General features: G+C 34.6%; 1 protein-coding gene across 1 annotated transcript; it reads left to right on the top strand.

Annotated features, from left to right (window-relative positions):
• Window positions 1–9,195: 9,195 nt before the first annotated feature.
• On the top strand, window positions 9,196–10,846 carry LOC108368954 (putative nuclease HARBI1). Its single transcript, XM_017623922.1, is given in 3 exon segments — window positions 9,196–9,632; window positions 9,677–10,246; window positions 10,353–10,846. Coding segments are annotated over 3 exon segments (912 nt in total). The 5' UTR covers window positions 9,196–9,377; the 3' UTR covers window positions 10,440–10,846.
• The last annotated feature ends 9,322 nt before the right edge of the window (window positions 10,847–20,168 follow it).

The following is a 20,168-nucleotide window of genomic DNA, read 5'->3' as shown; positions in this document are numbered from 1 at the left end:
CTCAAATTAAATGCAAATACAGAAAAAGTGCCCAATAAATAAAAAAAATGTGAATAGTATTGCTATAATGCAACCCTGCTGCGAGGTTGCAAAATGTAGACGCGTAAAAAACATACCTTTGAGTGTGACAAAATGTAGACGGCGTCGTTTTCCAATTTTGTATGGGAAACAACAACACCACAGATTTTACGGTTAGAAAACGTCTTAAAATGTAGACGTCTACATTTTGAGACACTATTTGGAACGAACTGTGAACACCCCAAGTATTTATTGACGTGATCCTAGTATCGTGATATTTATTGACGGTGTAGTATGCAGTATTGACGGAGCGTGATCCATATCGCAAACCTTCTAAAAATTTTGAAATCTGGATCGCGGATCGCAATATTGTTAATAAATATTGCACGTGTAGCACTTTCAAAACGCGATCCATACATTTAGGGCCGGTTACTCAGGGCCGGTTGTTCAATGTCTGATTAGCACAAATCGGAGGTAGAAGCTCCGGTTAAGCACAACTACTGCTTTATCGATCACATGTTACATGCATGATGTCGAAATCGTCGATAGTGTAGTGGTAGTGATAACCAGACATTGAACAACCGGCCCTCAATATCTGGTTAACGATAATCTCCCGTTAAACATAGTTATCGACGTTACCGACTCCCTGTTGTATGCATGGAGTCGAAGACGTCGATAAAGATGTTTAACCGCAGATTAGTGTTAACCAGACATTGAGTAACCGGCCCTTAGTCAGTACATCTTGTACTCTCCTAATGCGAACATCGAAAACGTATTCGCTATGCCTTCGTTTTCGTTGCTTAAAACCTTTCAAAACAAGTTGAAAAAATTTTAATTAACATTGGAAATTTTAAAATAATTGTGGAATGCATTATCTGTACATTATTCGTACAAAAAAAAAATATTTTCTTGCATCATAATAAGAGTTCCGCACAAAAATTAGGGCAATACTGACGCGATAAATATTGAACATGTAGCATTCGTCCATCAATATGGATCCCGATCCAAATATCGTGATAATTACTGACAAACAGGGTGGAAGCGGAGCCGAAGATGAAGATGAAGATGGATCCGAAGACGAATTGTTTGCGTTGCGGCCAAGCTGGCGAGGGTACATAGTGGAAGATGAATATGAAGATTTGTTTCTAAATAAAACCTTTTTTTAGATAAAATCAAAAGAAAATAAAGAAAAAAATTCTTGAAATTATTTGTATAGGACAACTTTTGGAGAATTTCACCACTTGTATTATGTGTTACGGCAAGACGGACAGACATTTTTCGAATATGCAAGAATGCCAATTAATACGTTTGATTACATTTTGCCCAATTTCTTGAAAAGCGTGTTTTTTCACAATTGCAAACAGTTAAATAAATTTTAAACAACTCATCGCAGCAAGCGATTCGTCTTTGAAAACAGTACCGCACAGTTTCAAGCTGACTGCTTGCGCAACGTCTTCATCTTCGTCTTCGTTTTCGTTAGCACTGTCATCACTTTCACATGTTTACTACTGCACTGTTTTTCGTCTTCGGCTTCGTCTTCATCTTCATCTTCGGCTTCGCTTCCACTCTGTCTGCAACCTAATAATTTCTGTTGGAAAGCGTTTCCTAACTTAGGGTTTACACCGGACACAACTGCCATGACAATAGCAATACATGCACACTTTTCCACCAATACATGCATACATTTCCATTGGAACAATTTTGACATTGTCTTGACAGCATTGTCCAATGTAACCACGCCGTAAACAAAAACCCTAGCAGAAACTAGCAGCTCTCTCGTTCTTTAGCTCTTTTGTTGTTGGCTCTTCTGCTAATTTCTGCTAGTAAAAGTTCTACTAGCAGAAACTAGCAGCTGTCAAAATGGACAAACAAAAATTCGCGCCAAAGATTTTCAATAGTCAAATACACCGATCAGCTGATTACTTGGTAATTGCTGCTAGTTTTGCGTTTCTTAACTTTTTCGTTATTTCGCTCTCTGTGAGCGTAATTCTTACAATTTTCTCATTCATCTTCTTCCTGATAATTAGCTACTAGAAAAGAAAAGAAACAAAGCCAATAATACAAGGTGTTGTCGGCTGGAAGCTTCTCGCTCTAATTCCGCCATATTGACTGCCTAAAGCCCAAAATACAATAGCGCAGTGACAGTGGCAGTGTTAGTTTTTAAAATCAGCTCTTACTGCTAATGTTGGCAGTCACTGCCGTAGCAAATACGGCGTTGTCAGTGACTGCTTTTTTTGACATTCCCTTTTGTTTGTTTATATTTTTGTTGTTGCCTTTTAGGCTTCAGTGACATAAACATGCCTTCTGCTGCGATGAAGGCAGTGGCAGTGAATTTAGATTTTGGGCTGAACTGAGCAGTACTGCTAGCTGCCACTGCTGTATTGTGAGTCGCCTCATTGGACACCACACTTTCTAAAAAACAGATGATTTCGAAAAACTGCCACTGCGAACTGCGTTATTGTGTTTTGGGCTTTAGGTGAAGCAGTGTTACTTCTTTAACAATTCTTTGCCTAATAATACAGNTTTTGTTGTTGCCTTTTAGGCTTCAGTGACATAAACATGCCTTCTGCTGCGATGAAGGCAGTGGCAGTGAATTTAGATTTTGGGCTGAACTGAGCAGTACTGCTAGCTGCCACTGCTGTATTGTGAGTCGCCTCATTGGACACCACACTTTCTAAAAAACAGATGATTTCGAAAAACTGCCACTGCGAACTGCGTTATTGTGTTTTGGGCTTTAGGTGAAGCAGTGTTACTTCTTTAACAATTCTTTGCCTAATAATACAGTTGTATGTTTTCTATTATTTCTCAGTATACACGGTTTATTTTCTTACAAAGGTATTTTATCTTATTTTATTTCATTTCATTACGAATATACTATAAACTAGTAATTTTTAGAAAAAAAAAACCGACTTCAACTCCCATATAAAAAAAATATATATATATATATATCTCATGATCCGCTGATCGGATCTTAACCAGATAAGTATGGGACCACCTATGAGACACTACCTTTCCGATGCAAAAACAATTATCGAAATCGGTTGACGTGGTCCAAAGTTATGCGGTAACATACATAAAAAAAAAAAAAAAAAAAAAAAAAAAATATTCCGACGAACTGATAACCTCCTCCTTTTTTGGAAGTCGGTTAAAAAGAAAATTTTGTTTAGAAGAAATAAGAAATTTATATTTTTTCCCCAAACGGGGATTAATTTCTTCCCATTTTTCTTCTTATTCTACAAAGCTAAGGCGGTATCAAGACGAGCTGTCACAACTGATACAAACTTTTATTATTGCATTAAGCGAAGCGCACATAAGCGCGATTCGCACATTGCGAATCCGCAGAGCTATAAATTACAACAATACGACCCATATATTTTAATGAGCTAGCGCACACTTGCACGATTCCGTCGCTGCGAATTTTTCGAACATTCAATGTTCTTCTCTTTTGACGCGTTCGAAACGCGGCTTGCAGCGTCTTGAAGGCGTTAAGTAAGAGGAAGAAAGGTGTCGTAGCAATAAGTTCAAAGAAAAAAAAAAGTGTGATGTAAAAAACTAATAGAACACGTTCGTAATAATACTATTTTGTACGATTTGGACACGCTGAGTGCAAAAATATACGAAAAAAGGGAAAATAGAGTGAATTGTACATATTCGACGCGAAAAAAATCGCGCAAGTGTGGGCACGTTTGCGGATTCGAAGTTAACAACCGAATTCGCAACGTATTCGCAGCAATAGAATGGCGCTAATGTGCGCTTCGCTGTATGACTAAGGGCCGGTTACTCAATGTCTGGTTAACACTAATCTGCGGTTAAACATGGTTATCGACGTCTTCGACTCCATGCATATAACAGGGAGTCGGTAACGTCGATAACGATGTTTAACCGCAGATTAGTGTTAACCAGACATTGAGTAACCGGCCCTAAAACTTCTTACCAAAAACAAAGGAACAAGTGCAGAATAAGGTGCGTTTTTCAAAAATTCCCCCTTTGCCACTCCATAGTAGCACCTGCAATATAAGTTTGCACCAAAAAATGTTTATACCATTAGATTTAGAAAAAATGGGCGCACCACGTCCACTTCTTCGTTTTTTCTTAGCTTAACGGTCCGTACTCTGAACTTGGAGGGGAACAGGGCGTAACACCTCCCACACCCAATTCTAGGGAGGGCATGAACGGCTGTTCCCAAAAATGTAACTCCCAAATGCTTAGAAAACCTATAGGTCCGTAGGGAGCCCAAATGGGCACAAATCAAATTTTTTCGCTTGTTTCGAGTATATAACACTTCTTGTGCATAAAAGCGAAGACCCCAGGCTTCTTTGAAAAAGTTCATTCTGCGTAGTCGGCCTTCGCCCGCGATTAGTGATTATAACCCTCACTAAGGGCCGGTTTCTCAATATCTGGTTAACACTAATCTGCGATTAAACATCGTTATCGACGTCTTCGACTCCATGCATACAACAGGGAGTCGGTAACGTCGATAACGATGTTTAACCGGAGATTAGTGTTAACCAGGCATTGAGTACCCGGCCCTCCGTACCTCCGTACCGTCAATTCGTTTCAAGTTTTCTTGTCTCTTTTGATCTTTTCGTTGCTTCCCATTTAAAGAACCAAGGACTTGAATTCAATTAAAGTTTACGCGTGTGGAAGCAAATAGAAAACACAAAAGAGAATGCGAAAAAAATTGCTTTCAAGACTTGACGTGTCTGAAACGGGACCTAGAGTTGGTTAGCGCTGTTGTTAGCACTGTTCAGCTGATGAGGGCTGCAGAGCTGGTTTGCACTGTAGACCTGTTACACGGAACAGGGTTGATATGTGTTGTAGAGCAGGTATGCACTATAGAGCTGTTAAAAGTGATAGAGTTGATATGTGCTGTAGAGCTGATGAGCACTGCAGAGCTGGTTTGCATTGTAGAGCTTTTAAGGGCCGGTTGTTCAATGTCTGATTAGCACAAATCGGAGGTAGAAGCTCCGGTTAAGCACAACTACTGCTTTATCGATCACATGTTACATGCATGATGTCGAAATCGTCGATAGTGTAGTGGTCTGATAACCAGACATTGAACAACCGGGCCTAAAAGGAATAGAGTTGGTATGTGCTGCAGAGCTGATGAGCACTGTGGAGTTGGTTTGCACTGCAGAGCTGTTAAGAGGAAATTAGTTGGTATGCGCTGTAGAACTGGTGCGCGGAATAACTTGATTTTTTTGCAATTTTCTCGTCTTTATTTTCATTCTTTACTCTGAGTACCGACTATGTGGTGAATATTTATTGAGTTACCGAGTCATATTTTTTTTAGAAGTGAGTCTGAGAGTGCGACACACTGCTGGGAGTCAGCTCAACAGCACCGCTCAGCGCTGAGTTACCCATCTCTACATTTTCGGGGATGAATACGCCAGGGATGAAATTATTGGTACCCATGCCTACTAAGCACGCAGGGTAGCTTTTGAGAAACACAAAATTAATTAGCTCAAAATAGTTTCAAAAAGTATAGTGTAAAACGAAATTTATTGAATAATTCTACGTAAAATATATACGTAAATTACTTACTATGTAAACGAAATTGAGATAGATATAGACAAATGTATACATAAATGCGTAGAATGAATAGAGAAGTCGATTAAGCCATGTCTGTTTGTCCGTCCGTCTGTCCGTCCGTCCGTGTACACGATAACTCGAGCAAAAATAGAGATATCTTAACGAAACTTGGTATGTGTACTTCTTTTCAGCGTAGGAAGGTATTGAAAATGGGAAAAATCGGATAATAACCACGCCTACCTCCCATATAACGGTAGTTTTCAGAAATACAAAAACTACGATATTTTAGTAACTACTGAAGATTATTCACTCAAAATTGATATTTACTAAAAATTTTAGACGAAAAATAAGAATATTATAAATTTTTGGAAAATGGGCGTAGCCACGCTTACTTGTCGTTACATGTGTATATCTCGGTAACCGCTACACTAATTTCTTCCAAACTTTCCACAGTTGTTGGCCTTGGTACAGCATACCAAATGGCCGAAAATTTGTAAAATCGGACAATAACCACGCCCACATCCCATATAACGGTAATTTAGAGAAATACAAAATCTTCTATAAATCAGTTAAGGCGCGTATTCATAGTCCAGCCACTAAGTCGAAACTAATAAAGTTGGAACTTAAATTTAAGTACCAACTTAAAATTCACTTCTATTCATAGTCGCATTTCAGACTTCTACTAAGCAGTTTTAACTTAGTTTTACGATATAGCAAAACGAGTGTGATAATGTATCGATTTTTCTTTACGATATTTNTCAAATTTACTATCAAATGAGATCAAAATTTTTAAAATCCATGCATTCGTTTTCAAAAAATTTTGAGTTAAAAAATTTTTTAATTTGAACTTTGACTCTTAATAACTTCTGTAGTTGTTGTTTCCACAAAAAATAAATATACCGTTATGTTCAGCTCGATTATCTCTATCGACCCCAATATTTATTTTTTTTTTATTTGAAAATCGGAGCTATTCTGCATTTGTTCCAAAATTTTAATTCATAGTCGNCAGTTTTAACTTAGTTTTACGATATAGCAAAACGAGTGTGATAATGTATCGATTTTTCTTTACGATATTTTGGAAAAATTGCATTTTTATTAAATAATGTCAAGTTTGATCATCCGTTTATGCAATTTTTACTTTCATTGCATGTTTATGCAAAAGAATAAGGTAAGTTTATTGTTAATTGTGTGAAATAGCCAGAAGTACCGCAATGATGTGAAGTCGATGTTTATCGAAAGCATGCTGTGAAACATACAAACAATTATCTAAATGTTATGCGCTAATTTGCTNGTTAAAAAATTTTTTAATTTGAACTTTGACTCTTAATAACTTCTGTAGTTGTTGTTTCCACANCTTTCATTGCATGTTTATGCAAAAGAATAAGGTAAGTTTATTGTTAATTGTGTGAAATAGCCAGAAGTACCGCAATGATGTGAAGTCGATGTTTATCGAAAGCATGCTGTGAAACATACAAACAATTATCTAAATGTTATGCGCTAATTTGCTTTAAAACAACAAGCTTGAAATTGACTAATTATATTAGCATTTATATATGTAAATCATTCCAATTATAAAATTGTGATATAGCCTTATTCGAATTGTAATACGTATTTAATTTCATCTTCCGATTCAAATGGATCGCTCTTTGTAAATTTTAATTGGAGATCATTCAATATTATCAAANAGCTCGATTATCTCTATCGACCCCAATATTTATTTTTTTTTTATTTGAAAATCGGAGCTATTCTGCATTTGTTCCAAAATTTTAATTCATAGTCGCNTCCTAAATTTTTACAATTTCGTCATTTTTCTTTCATTTAATAAAATACTTCTTCCTAGGTACGACTTAATTGCATCTGCAGCCGAAACTAAATTTTAAGTTGGTACTTAGGCAGAAAAGTCGAAACTAAGGCGACTATGAATAGCTTTAGTTGTAACTTAGGAAAGTTTCGACTTAGTTGTGAACTAAATATGACTATGAATATGCGCCNCATAGTCGCGCCAAAATGTCAAATGAGCACAAACGTCAAATCGAAATGTCACGGCTGGCGCTTCTGACTTTGCACCACAGTATAGACAGTAGCCAACCTTTTTGGGGTTGTTGTTGTTGTAGCTATATCCACCCTTGAGCATGAACCAATTAGAACAGATCTGTAGCCCGTTTCTGTAACTTTGCGATATAATAACGAATGATTTGTTATCGNTCGCTTTTCATTCAACGGTAAACTTCAGAAATGCTTGAAACTTCAATATTTCGGCTTACCATGTAGCGGTAGCTTTCGGAAAGGTCAAAACCATATATTTAATACTTGCGCCGGGTATTTAAAGTTCAGCTCCGCCTGAACTTAGACTTTCTTATTTGTTATATTACTGGTTACTGAACCCTAAATCTCAAGTCTCACTCTAGGATAAGCTCTTATTCTATTCATCTGTTCTAAAAAGGGTATGGACATATGGAATACAATTATGGGGCTCGGCAGACCCTCCAATATAGAAATAGATAGATGGCCTAGCAAGTAAGGAAGTCGAGTTTTAATTCGCTTAACCATAATGCATTCGTATCAATACATACATCCATAGCATATGTGTTTTGTACACTTTGAGACTATGTAGCTCATCGTGCCATACATGAACAAAAGAAAGAAGAGGGTTAATGTAGTCAAATATATGAATTGTTTACATTTAAATTTTCAAATATGTGTACGTCATATATTGATTTCACTTTGTTTATTACATTATGCTACTGTCTATACTGTGTTTTAAATGCAGCAAAAACGCTGCACTACGGGGTGTGCATAGCTCAGTGGTTACGGGCCAACCTAATATTGCCCGCGTGAATTTTTCTACGCACGCACGCCAGTTTTTCACATTTGAGTTGAGTTGGAAATAAGTTTCCGTGTGTGATTTTTCAGAGTTGCATTTCTGTCAAATTTCAGAAGTTGAGCAAATTTTGGGCATAAATGCAGAATAGCTTCGATTCTCAAATAAAAAAAAACATATGGGCATCGATAGAGATCATTGAGGTGAGTATAACGGTTTCTGCGTACATTAATTAGATTTTTGTGAAAACTAAACAAGGCATATATAAAGTATGTATATCAAATTAAAGGGAATCAAATTTACTATCAAATGAGATCAAAATTTTTAAAATCCATGCATTCGTTTTCAAAAAATTTTGAGTTAAAAAATTTTTTAATTTGAACTTTGACTCTTAATAACTTCTGTAGTTGTTGTTTCCACAAAAAATAAATATACCGTTATGTTCAGCTCGATTATCTCTATCGACCCCAATATTTATTTTTTTTTTATTTGAAAATCGGAGCTATTCTGCATTTGTTCCAAAATTTTAATTCATAGTCGCGCCAAAATGTCAAATGAGCACAAACGTCAAATCGAAATGTCACGGCTGGCGCTTCTGACTTTGCACCACAGTATAGACAGTAGCCAACCTTTTTGGGGTTGTTGTTGTTGTAGCTATATCCACCCTTGAGCATGAACCAATTAGAACAGATCTGTAGCCCGTTTCTGTAACTTTGCGATATAATAACGAATGATTTGTTATCGCAAGGCTCGTATCGAAATCGATATGAAAAGTGTTTCTGTAACTCAGAAAATTCACCTTGCGTTATGTGATTGTGGTGAGTTGTTAACATATCGATGGTACGACTGAAATGGAACAAACCATCTGTCATTTCTAGCGCGAAATTGGGGAAATGTTTAGTTATTGGCCCATCGTTTGGCCCCAAACCCCCCTCATTCGAAAGGGGACAGTCGCCACTTTACGAAAGAAGCTGCAATTGCTCTATTGAATGAAATAAGTCCTTTTATGAAAAACGGAGAAAGAGCCACGTTTATCCCAAAGGCACTAAGGATGACTGCAGCTCTGCATTACTTTGCAACGGGATCGTTTTTAAGGGATGTTGGCCAGGATTTCGTTTGCTCTTTAAGTAAAACAATGGTTTGTCGTTCTATAAAAGAAGTTACATACATCATAGAAGAAAAGTTGATGTGCAATTATATTAAATTTCCAACTACACTGGAGGATCAAAACAGAATTCGGTAATTTATTTAAAATTTATAAGTCTGTACATTCTCATGTGCACGTGTTGGTCATTTCTTTTCCAGCTTTTTTCTGCTACTGATTTTCCTGGGTGCATTGGTGCTATTGATTGCACGCACATAAAGATTAAAAAGCCAAGGGCCGATGTTGAGAGCTGCTATATTAATAGAAAAGGATATTTTTCAAAAAATGTGCAATTATTATGCGACTACAACCTTAACATATTGGCTGGCAATGCACGTTTTGGTGGTAGTACCCATGATGCATTCATATGGGAAAACAGTAAATGCAAGGAGTTTTTGGAAAGGCAATATAGCCGTGATGCAAATACAAGTTGGCTGATTGGAGATTCTGGATATCCACTACAGCCATGGCTAATGACGCCGTTTCCGGAAACGACTGGCCAAACCATTTTTAATTTTTGTCATATTCGGGCTCGAAACTGTGTGGAAAGACTAAATGGGGTCCTAAAGAAAGTATTCGCTTGCTTGTCACATGAACGTGGAGTTCTAGTTAAACCAGAATATGCTGGTTCAATAATTAACGCTTGCTTAACTTTGCATAATTTCAGATTGAAGCATAATCTAACTATTCCCGACGTATGCCTAATTACAAATTCAAATAGGGAAGCAGACTTTTCCGAAGAAAATCGCNTGCTTAACTTTGCATAATTTCAGATTGAAGCATAATCTAACTATTCCCGACGTATGCCTAATTAAAAATTCAAATAGGGAAGCGGACTTTTCCGAAGAAAATCGCTCAAACGACAATATTTTAAATCAAGGAAGAAGGGTTCGGGAGAGCATAGTACGAAATTATTTCAATTAATATTACATAACAAACCCAGTTTGTTAAAATGAATATCGCTAGGTGTTATTGGTGTCAAGGTACATACACTGTTGGCCATATCATTTTGGACCAAACTCAAAATGATATTGTTGCCACTTATCTATGTTTACTTACTAATTTTTAAGATTTTTCGATTAAAATGCAGTTCATCCTCTAAAAAAAACCACATAAACCCGAGTTTAAAGCTTTGTATAAAACAAAAAAAAAAAAAAATAAACAAAAGTTCATTCATTTTAAAACTTTCTTCTCAGTAGTGTTAGCATTGCTTTGAATATAAATTTTTATAGCCCATACATTTTTTTTGGTCGCAGTTGCTTCCAATAACTAATAAACACCACACTGAAGGAAGAAAAATTTAAAAAATCTATTGTAATTTTTAGCCACTTGAAACTTGCACACTATTGCAATAAATATGAATGGGCTATAAAAATTTACATTCAAACAAGTAAGAAAGTCTAAGTTCGGGCGGAGCCGAACATTAAATACCCGGCGCAAGTATTAAATATATGTTTTTTCACCTTTCCGAAAGCTACCGCTAGATGGTAAGCCGGGGTGTATCAATTTTGAGTAAATTAGCGTCCTTCAATTTCGAAATATTGAAGTTTCAAGCATTTCTTAAATTTACCGTTATATGAGAATCGGCCGTTATTTTAGTCCGATTTCAATAATTTTCAACGTTTTGCTTACACGTGGCAAGTACAATAACCATACCGAGTTTGGTACAAATTGGTAGAACGGTTACCGATATACATATATGTGATCATAAGTGGGCGGTGCCACGCCCATTTTCCAAAATTTTACCATAAACGTATTTCTTGGTAAAGAATTGTTGCAAGCATCAATTTTGAATAAATTAGCTTCAATATTTACTGATTTATCGAAGATTTTGTATTTCTCTAAATTACCGTTATATGGGATGTGGGCGTGGTTATTGTCCGATTTTAAAAAGTTTCGGCGATTTTTTATGCTGTACCAAGGCCAACAACTGTGCCAAGTTTGGAAGAAATTGGTGCAGCGGTTACCAAGATATACACATGTAACCATAAGTGGGCGTGGCTACGCCCATTTTCCAAAAATTTATAATATTCTTATTTTCCGTCTGAAAATTATTGTAAATATCAATTTTGAGTGAATTATCTTCAGTAGTTACTAAAATATCGCAGTTTTCGTATTTCTGGAAATTACCGTTATAGGGAAGTGGGCGTGGTTACTGTCCGATTTCGCCCATTTTCAATACCAACCTACCTTGGATTAACAGAAACCTACATACCAAATTTCGTTGAGATATCTCAATTTTTACTCGAGTTATCGTGTACACGGACGGACGGACAGACGGACAGACCGACATGGCTTAATCGATTTCTCTTTTCATTCTGATCATTTATGTATACATTTGTCTATATCTATCACGATTCATTTTGGCTGTTATAAACAACCGTTATGTGAACAAAATTAATATACCCTTGCGCACAAGTGCGCTCGGGTATAAAAAGTGCTAACACTTCTGAGAAAAAAGTTTTAAAATGGATGAAATTTCGTTAAATTTTTTTAGTGTTCTAAAAAGTTTTATACTTGGGTTTCTATGTTATTTGTGAGGGAATGAACTGATAAGCAGCAAACAAGACCATTTTGAGTTTGGTTCAAAATGATATGTTCAACACTATATAGTGCTTATCATAACTTTACGACACTCGCTTATTGACAAGATTTGACCTATTTATCTTAATATTTGTTTATAAAAATATAGTATATTCTTTAACAAAAACCATATAAATCCAAGTTTCAATCTGTGTGCGAATTTATGTATGTATGTACTTTGTTAAATGGATACGAGAAATTATAAAAGAGACTTTTAGTTAAACGTACGCCTTTATTTAAGACATTTTAGCTATAATTGGTCGCAACGAAGTGAGGCCGGTATTTGCTAGTATTAAGTACATATTATGATACAAAATGCAAAAGGGGTTTCCAATTAGAGCGGGTAGATGCTGGCGGCTTGTTGATTCCTCATCAACAACTACCCGCGCTTATTGAAAACCCTTTATATACACTGGCGACCAAAAGTGAGTGCATGGTGATTTGTGTTAAATATTTGTATTGTTATTAATCTAACTTTTTCAAAAAAATTTGGGTATTTAGATACATCGGCTATGAAATTCTAGTAAAACAAGTGGAAGTTCTTATTGACTAGAAACGTGAATTTCTTGTTTAATAAAATGCGCAAGACCGTTTGTAAAAAAAAATTAGATACTCAATGCTAATTTGTATAACATGCGCTTGTTATATGANAAGTGGAAGTTCTTATTGACTAGAAACGTGAATTTCTTGTTTAATAAAATGCGCAAGACCGTTTGTAAAAAAAAAGTTAGATACTCAATTCTAATTTGTATAACATGCGCTTGTTATATTAAAATAAAATTATAGTTTAAAATAACTAAAAACACGCTGTTATTACAATAACAACTGAAAAGTACAAAATAATTTATAGATATACATAAAGACTGTAAAGTTAGTTGCAGCTTTTTGACGTAATTTTCAATGGAACATCTGTCAAAAGCGCAAAACGCAGTCAGAAGAAGAAAATATTTTAAATCAGCGCGATTTTTAGTCAATAAGAACTTCCACTTGTTTTACTAGAATTTCATAGCCGATGTACCTAGATACCCAAAATTTTTTGAAAAAGTTAGATTAAAAAGTGAAAAATTTTGATGAAAAATTTTTGACATTTCCTAAATTCTGCATAAAGTTTGTCAGTTTGACTGATGGGGTTTTGTTTAAAGCATGAACATTTTTATAAAAAATAACAAAAAAAATCTAGCTATAAAAACAATTCAAATATTTAACACAAATCACCATGCACTTTTGGTCGCTAGGGTACATTTATAATAACAAATACATTCATTAATTATTCAAAACGCCTGGTTTCAATGATTCATCGATTGACTTAAGTCTTTGCAAAATATCGGTTAATAATTTTGTTTGCTTTTCATTAAATTCCATTTTTTTNTTCAATGATTCATCGATTGACTTAAGTCTTTGCAAAATATCGGTTAATAATTTTGTTTGCTTTTTATTAAATTCCATTTTTTTTCATCCTGCTCCTTAATATATTGTTTAATTTCAGCAAAGGAGCTGCTGAATGCATTATTTCTGGCTCGTGAGGTCGATAGCTTATGATAAGAAGCCCCATTTGGAGAGTCTATTAAAGACTTTACATCGTTTTCTTCGTCCTCCTCATTGACTTCTCCTGCTTGCAACTATAACCATTATTTATAAGTAGAAACTACCTTTTGATAAACATATCGATGGTCCTCTGCAATAAAGACCCAATTCATAACAAAAAAACCTTACTACTGAACAATGACAAATTCCCCTAATCCTTGTGTGATCCATGTCTTGTCCTTACTAAATCTTTATGACTGCTTTATAAATATCTGGGAAGGATTAGACGAGGATTAGAGACATGTGCCGCTTAACAGTAGTAAGTTTTTTTTTTTAGTTTTGAGTTATGTCGTCTTGCAGAGGACCATCGACACAAGCATATTACTTCTGTAAAGCCAGCTTCTTTTGTTCTGCCATCTCCTTCCACCATTGCTGACGGGAAGAACTGTAGAATTTCAGAGTCAATTTCTTCCAGCGGTGCAGGTCCTTCGCTCGCAGGCAAATTGCCGGTTCGGTTTTGAAACCTTTTAATTTCTGCCTGCTGTTTTTTTACTGCGCACTTCCAGTCGGCCCAACTCTACAAAAAATATATATTATGACTTCATCATACCTTTTTTAAAAAGTACTCATATATATACCATTTTCCACTGCTCGGCTGTTTTGCAAGCTCCTCCAGCTGCGTTAAGCTCCACAGCAACGGCTTCCCACACATTGCGGCTGTGCGAGGCGCTATTTGGACCGCCAAAATTTCCCATTGCCACCTTCTTGTTGTTTTTCATTAAATCCAGAAGTTTTACTTTCTGAATTTTTTTAATTTTCCCACTTCTAGTTTTTTTCTGCAAGATGAAATTAATAAAATAAAGAAACTTAAGATATTTATAAGCACACACTTCACTCATTTTGCTTTTTGCGCCAAATATCACTACACTTAGAGCTGGCGATATAAATATCGCAAGGTATATCGAAAATTCATTTACACCACACTTACAGAAACACTACCTTGCGATAACTATGCAGAAGGGTTGCATTTTGCGATATAATTCATATCGCAAAGATACAGAAACGGGCTACTGACCGGTTGGGAAGCAGCCATTTGTAATAGTAATTGAGAAAAAAGTGTGTGACGTTCGTAATTATGAATTTTGCTATTTCTGTTTTGCTTCTTTCTTTATGTGTATTTTGTCGGTGGTTTATTTCAGTGATTTTTAAGCTATCTTCAATAACTTTTTGTGCAAATGTAATTAAAATGAAGTGCGCGGTGATTGGTTGCAAAAATACGTTCAAAAATAATAAATTGGCTAGCACAAACATGTGCTACAAAATTGCTTGCATTTTTTTCTTTATGCTTCGTCTTCATATTCTTTGTTTACTTTTCAAAGAAAATAACATGGCGCCGAAATTACAAACGTCAACCAGAAAAATACTTTTTTCTTTTGCTTCATCTTGTCAGATCTTGTGTAGTTGGATCATGACCCTTGAGGAACGCACTGGGTTGTGTGCTGCTATTTAATGGCCTCCCTCAGAATTTTTCTTCGATTTCAGGGTTGTGTGCTGCATTATTATTAGGTAAATAAATTTAAGAATTTGAGAAAATTTTATTAAACAAAAATTATAAATGGTGTTGAAAAACCAAACAAACGCTCGTGAGAAATCTCTATTTTTGTGTGTTGTTAAAATTTATACATGGCATATTGATGGTAATACAAGCTATGTATTCTATTGTGGATTTTATCTTACATGAGAATTTAGACAACGTGCGAGTTCCCAGGTTCTGTTATCAATATAATTAACACAAGCTTTTCAGCGTGGTTGCCTTTCAATAAATAGAATAAACAAATATTCGCAAATAAATTGGGTTTATTTTATAACTGAAAACTAGCGTACGCTTTTTGTTCTTTTCTCCATTTTGATTTTGACTCTTTATTACCGCCAACCACTTTATGTGTATACATATTTACAAGCTGTCAAAATTTTGCGTAGTCCCACGAGCTAGGTAAAAACTATGGCATTCGTATTCACAACGAGAAATCTCAAAATTTTTGTTTGGTTTTTCCAAATTTTCTCTTTTTTATCAGTTGGCAAAATCCCTTAATGGCAGCGCTCCGAGCGCTGAGATAGTAATTTCATGTCAATTAGTAGAAAAGTTCCATGTTAAAAAAACTTTTTATTCTGGCGAGAAAATTTTACATTTCTGCTGTGCCAATTCGTAACTTTTTACTGCTGGAAATTTTTTACAGTTGCTCTGGTGCAAAAGAAGTTGAGCAATTAAAATCAGAAATTATACAAAAAAGACTCGCCTTTACTGACTTTTATTCTTCTAGAATTAAAAGCCATGCATTTATTAGACGCCTTAGTAATAAAATTAGAACAAACAAATNCAAAATTATGAATTCATATAAAGTCCATAAAATACACCAATAAAAATTTGGTGCTTTTTCAAATTCAAAACTGCCTTTTGTTCGACGCTTCTTCTTTTCCTTGTCGAGTTCGTCTTGCTCTCTCATTCTGGTATATTTTGACGTCACGGCCAGTTGCTCTCAGTTCGATTGGCGCAATCTTGTATATTATCATTCTTACTAAGCACGCAGGGTTGCTTTTGAGAAACAAAAAATAATTAGCTCAAAATAGTTTCAAAAAGTATAGTGTAAAACGAANAAGAAGTTGAGCAATTAAAATCAGAAATTATACAAAAAAGACTCGCCTTTACTGACTTTTATTCTTCTAGAATTAAAAGCCATGCATTTATTAGACGCCTTAGTAATAAAATTAGAACAAACAAATTCTTCAAAACCGTCAGGCCGTCAGGTCATTCACCTCATAGTTAAAAAAAATTTACAATCTGTAGTACTTTTCTATCAATTCGCAAATGCCGTTTGCACAAAAAAGGTTATNATCATTACCTTTTTTGTGCAAAATGAAAACGATAATCTGAACGCTCGAAGCGCTGCCACTAAGGTTTAAGGCCGTGGTTTATAAACGCCCGATCTGGCTGGCTTAAACTAAGATCAGCCAATCAGATGTCAGCCAGCTGGCACTGAAAAACTGGGCCTAAACTGAGCTTAATCTCTTTTGCACCAGAGCAACTGTCCAAAATTTACAGCAGTAAAAGGTTACGAATTGGCACAGCAGAAATGTAAAATTTTCTTACCATAGTAAAAAGTTTTTTTTTCACCATAACACTTTTCTACTGATTGGTACGGGTCCAGAGTAATACAATTTTTTAAATGAAAAAAAAAAAACTTCATCACTTCCTTAAAATTTTAAAGCTTATTTTACTAATCTCTTTAATTATTAGAGCATTATAATATCATTTTACTATTTTATTATTGCTTAGTACAAAATGTACACATTTACTTACCAAACCTTTATTTGATTCGGTGATAGAAACAAGACCGAAGGATACTTAAGTATTTAAATATTTATTATATTTATTTTATATTGCTGTACATAATTTTTTAGATTTTGGCATTCATATTTTGGATTCATCTTATGTATTTGTTTAATTACTGCACCATTTATAATTTTCTTTTAATAAGATCGAGATTTGTCAAATGCTTAATTTTATTTATCTAATAATAATGCAGCACACTACCCTGAAATCTAAGATTTTTGTATTGCAATAGTTCGTCGATTGTTCTTTAATGTTCGTCCATTTTTATCGTTTGTTCGTTAGCCAACAATTTATAATTAATTTTTCAATTTTCCCTTTACGTAATTCCTGAAGTTAGCACCCGCAACAGATTATTTTGGGTTAATTTTTATTGCAATCGATAGTTCGTCGTTTGTTCTTCGTTGTTCGTCCATTTTTAACGTTTGTTCCTAAGCCAAACATTTATAATTAATATTTTTTTAAGTATTTAAATATTTATTATATTTATTTTATAGTGCTGTACATAATTTTTTAGATTTTGGCATTCATATTTTGGATTCATCTTATGTATTTGTTTAATTACTGCACCATTTATAATTTTCTTTTAATAAGATCAAGGTTTGTCAAATGCTTAATTTTATTTATCTAATAATAATGCAGCACACTACCCTGAAATCGAAGAAAAATTCTGAGGAAGGCCATTAAATAGCAGCACACAACCCCGTGCCTTCCTCAGGAGTGAATATGGCTACAACAACAACGATTACTACAACAACAACCCAAAAAGGTTGGCTACTGTACCCAATCGACGTTAGCCCCCATTTGTGAAAATATTAAGATTTTTGTATTGCAATAGTTCGTCGATTGTTCTTTAATGTTCGTCCATTTTTATCGTTTGTTCGTTAGCCAACAATTTATAATTAATTTTTCAATTTTCCCTTTACGTAATTCCTGAAGTTAGCACCCGCAACAGATTATTTTGGGTTAATTTTTATTGCAATCGATAGTTCGTCGATTGTTCTTCATTGTTCGTCCATTTTTAACGTTTGTTCCTAAGCCAAACATTTATAATTAATATTTTACGTTTACGGTTCCTGCCTTTAGCACCCCAAATGTAAGAATTTCATTATTTTCATTTGTTAACTGTGATAAATCGTTTGTTCGTCGTTAGCTCGTCGTTTTCTCATCCCTAAAATCGAGCAAAAACCGTTAATAAATTCATAATTTTTACTTTACGTTAAACATTACGTAAACGTTTAAACAATAATTGGAATTGAGGCCGATGAGCTAAAAAAAAGTAGGCGTGGACCGCCCTCTTTTCCTGATTTTAACGGCATATTTTTTTTGTGCAAATTATCAGGGGTGGCGCTAAGGGGGCTTACCGTGAAATTTTCAACATTTTTAAAAGCTTATTTTTCGAAAACTATTGAACCGATTTTAAAACTATGGACACAGTTGGAAAAGTGATTGAACGACCTTTCATTCGATATATATTTATGTATATAATGTATACATATTTTGAGAAAAAGTACAAAAACCTAATTATAACATTTTTTTATAAAAATTTGTTTTTCGTAAGAAAATACGTAATTAACTACGTTAACAAATATGATTATCAGAAAGAGCACAAAAATATCTTTAATTTGATGTATGACTTATAACAAAAAATTCTTCTGCACATTATATTTGTTTAAATCTGTGTTCGTATGGAAAAGTAGCTTATGTCGAAAGGCTGGCTTAAGTATAATGCGACATCCCCTTTATTCTTTAAACGACAAGGAATTTTTTGATCAAACTTAGTAAGAATATTGACTTGCTAGTATCAGAACTATTTCTTGCACGTTTATTTGCCAAAACTTGTTCAACGGCTCAGCGCCAGTGGGTCATTAACAATCGTATGCTGTGAATGCTGATTTATACTAAAGCCAGCCTTTCGACATTAGCTACTTTTCCATACGAACACAGAAATATATATTAAAATATCGTTTTATATTTAAAAGAAAAAGCAGGCAACAATTTGGAATAAAAAATCCCGCGATGTTTTATTCTAAATTTTCATTAGCTCTATAGTAAACTATCGTTTTATATAAAAACTTAAAAAAACGCCGCAGGAATATATTAAAGTATGGTTTAATATAAAAAAAAAGAAAAAGCGCCGCAGGAGAAAATTTGGAATAAAAAATCGGAACAACGTCGTCTTTGTATAACTTACGTAAACTTTGAAACTTTTTTAAAGTATGCGGGAATATCTACAATCCCCTGAAACTTCAAAGTGTAGACGAAAATGATGATGATGACAATTAATAATGACAATTAAATTGTTCAGAACTTTTGTTGTTTGATATTGAAAATGAGAATGTGTATATGAGTTTGAGTTTTGAATTTTAAAAGTACATTAGTAGGATTTATGAAACGTCGCAAAGTTGTTGCAAAATTTGCCACCTTGGGACACAGCTGATTACTTTTGTATGGAAACTCTCCTGCAACAAAATTGCGACATTGCTACAATATTTGTGCTGGCAATCATTGCAAGTCGCTAAACACATGGGCGCGTATTCATAGTTCAGTTACTAAGTCGAAAATAATAAAGTTGCAACTTAAATTTAAGTACCAACTTAATATTCACTTCTATTCATAGTCGCATTTCAAACTTCTAGTAAGTAGTTTTAACTTAGTTTTACGATATAGCAAAAGAGTTTGAAAATGTATCGATTTTTCTTTACGATATTTTGGAAAAATTACATTTTTGTTAAATAATGTCAAGTTTGATCATCCGTTTAAGTAATTTTTGCTTGCATTGCATGTTTATGCAAACGAATAAGGCATAATTTTCTTGTTGCTTGTGTGATATAGCCAGAACAACTGCAGTGATGTGAAGTCGATGTTTATCGAAAGCATGTTGTGAAACATACTTTCTCAGGTATTATTGGGGAAATGCCGCGCGTAAGTGAAAAAGAAAAGTTTTTACAATTGTATTTCGAAACAGCCTTAACTGATGTAATTTTTCTTGAAGTATTCGAAACAATAAAATATCATAGCGCATATTCATAGTCATATTTAGTTCACAACTAAGTCGAAACTATCCTAAGTTACAACTAAAGCTATTCATAGTCGCCTTAGTTTCGACTTTTCTGGCTAAGTACCAACTTAAAATTTAGTTTCGGCTGCAGCTGCAA

This window comes from Rhagoletis zephyria, unplaced genomic scaffold (genome assembly GCF_001687245.7).
Source record: "Rhagoletis zephyria isolate East Lansing unplaced genomic scaffold, Rhagoletis_zephyria_1.1 Rzeph_scaffold_03420, whole genome shotgun sequence".
NCBI lineage: Eukaryota > Metazoa > Arthropoda > Insecta > Diptera > Tephritidae > Rhagoletis > Rhagoletis zephyria.
Note: the sequence above shows the minus strand (reverse complement) of the source record. Positions and strands in the feature narration are given on the sequence as shown.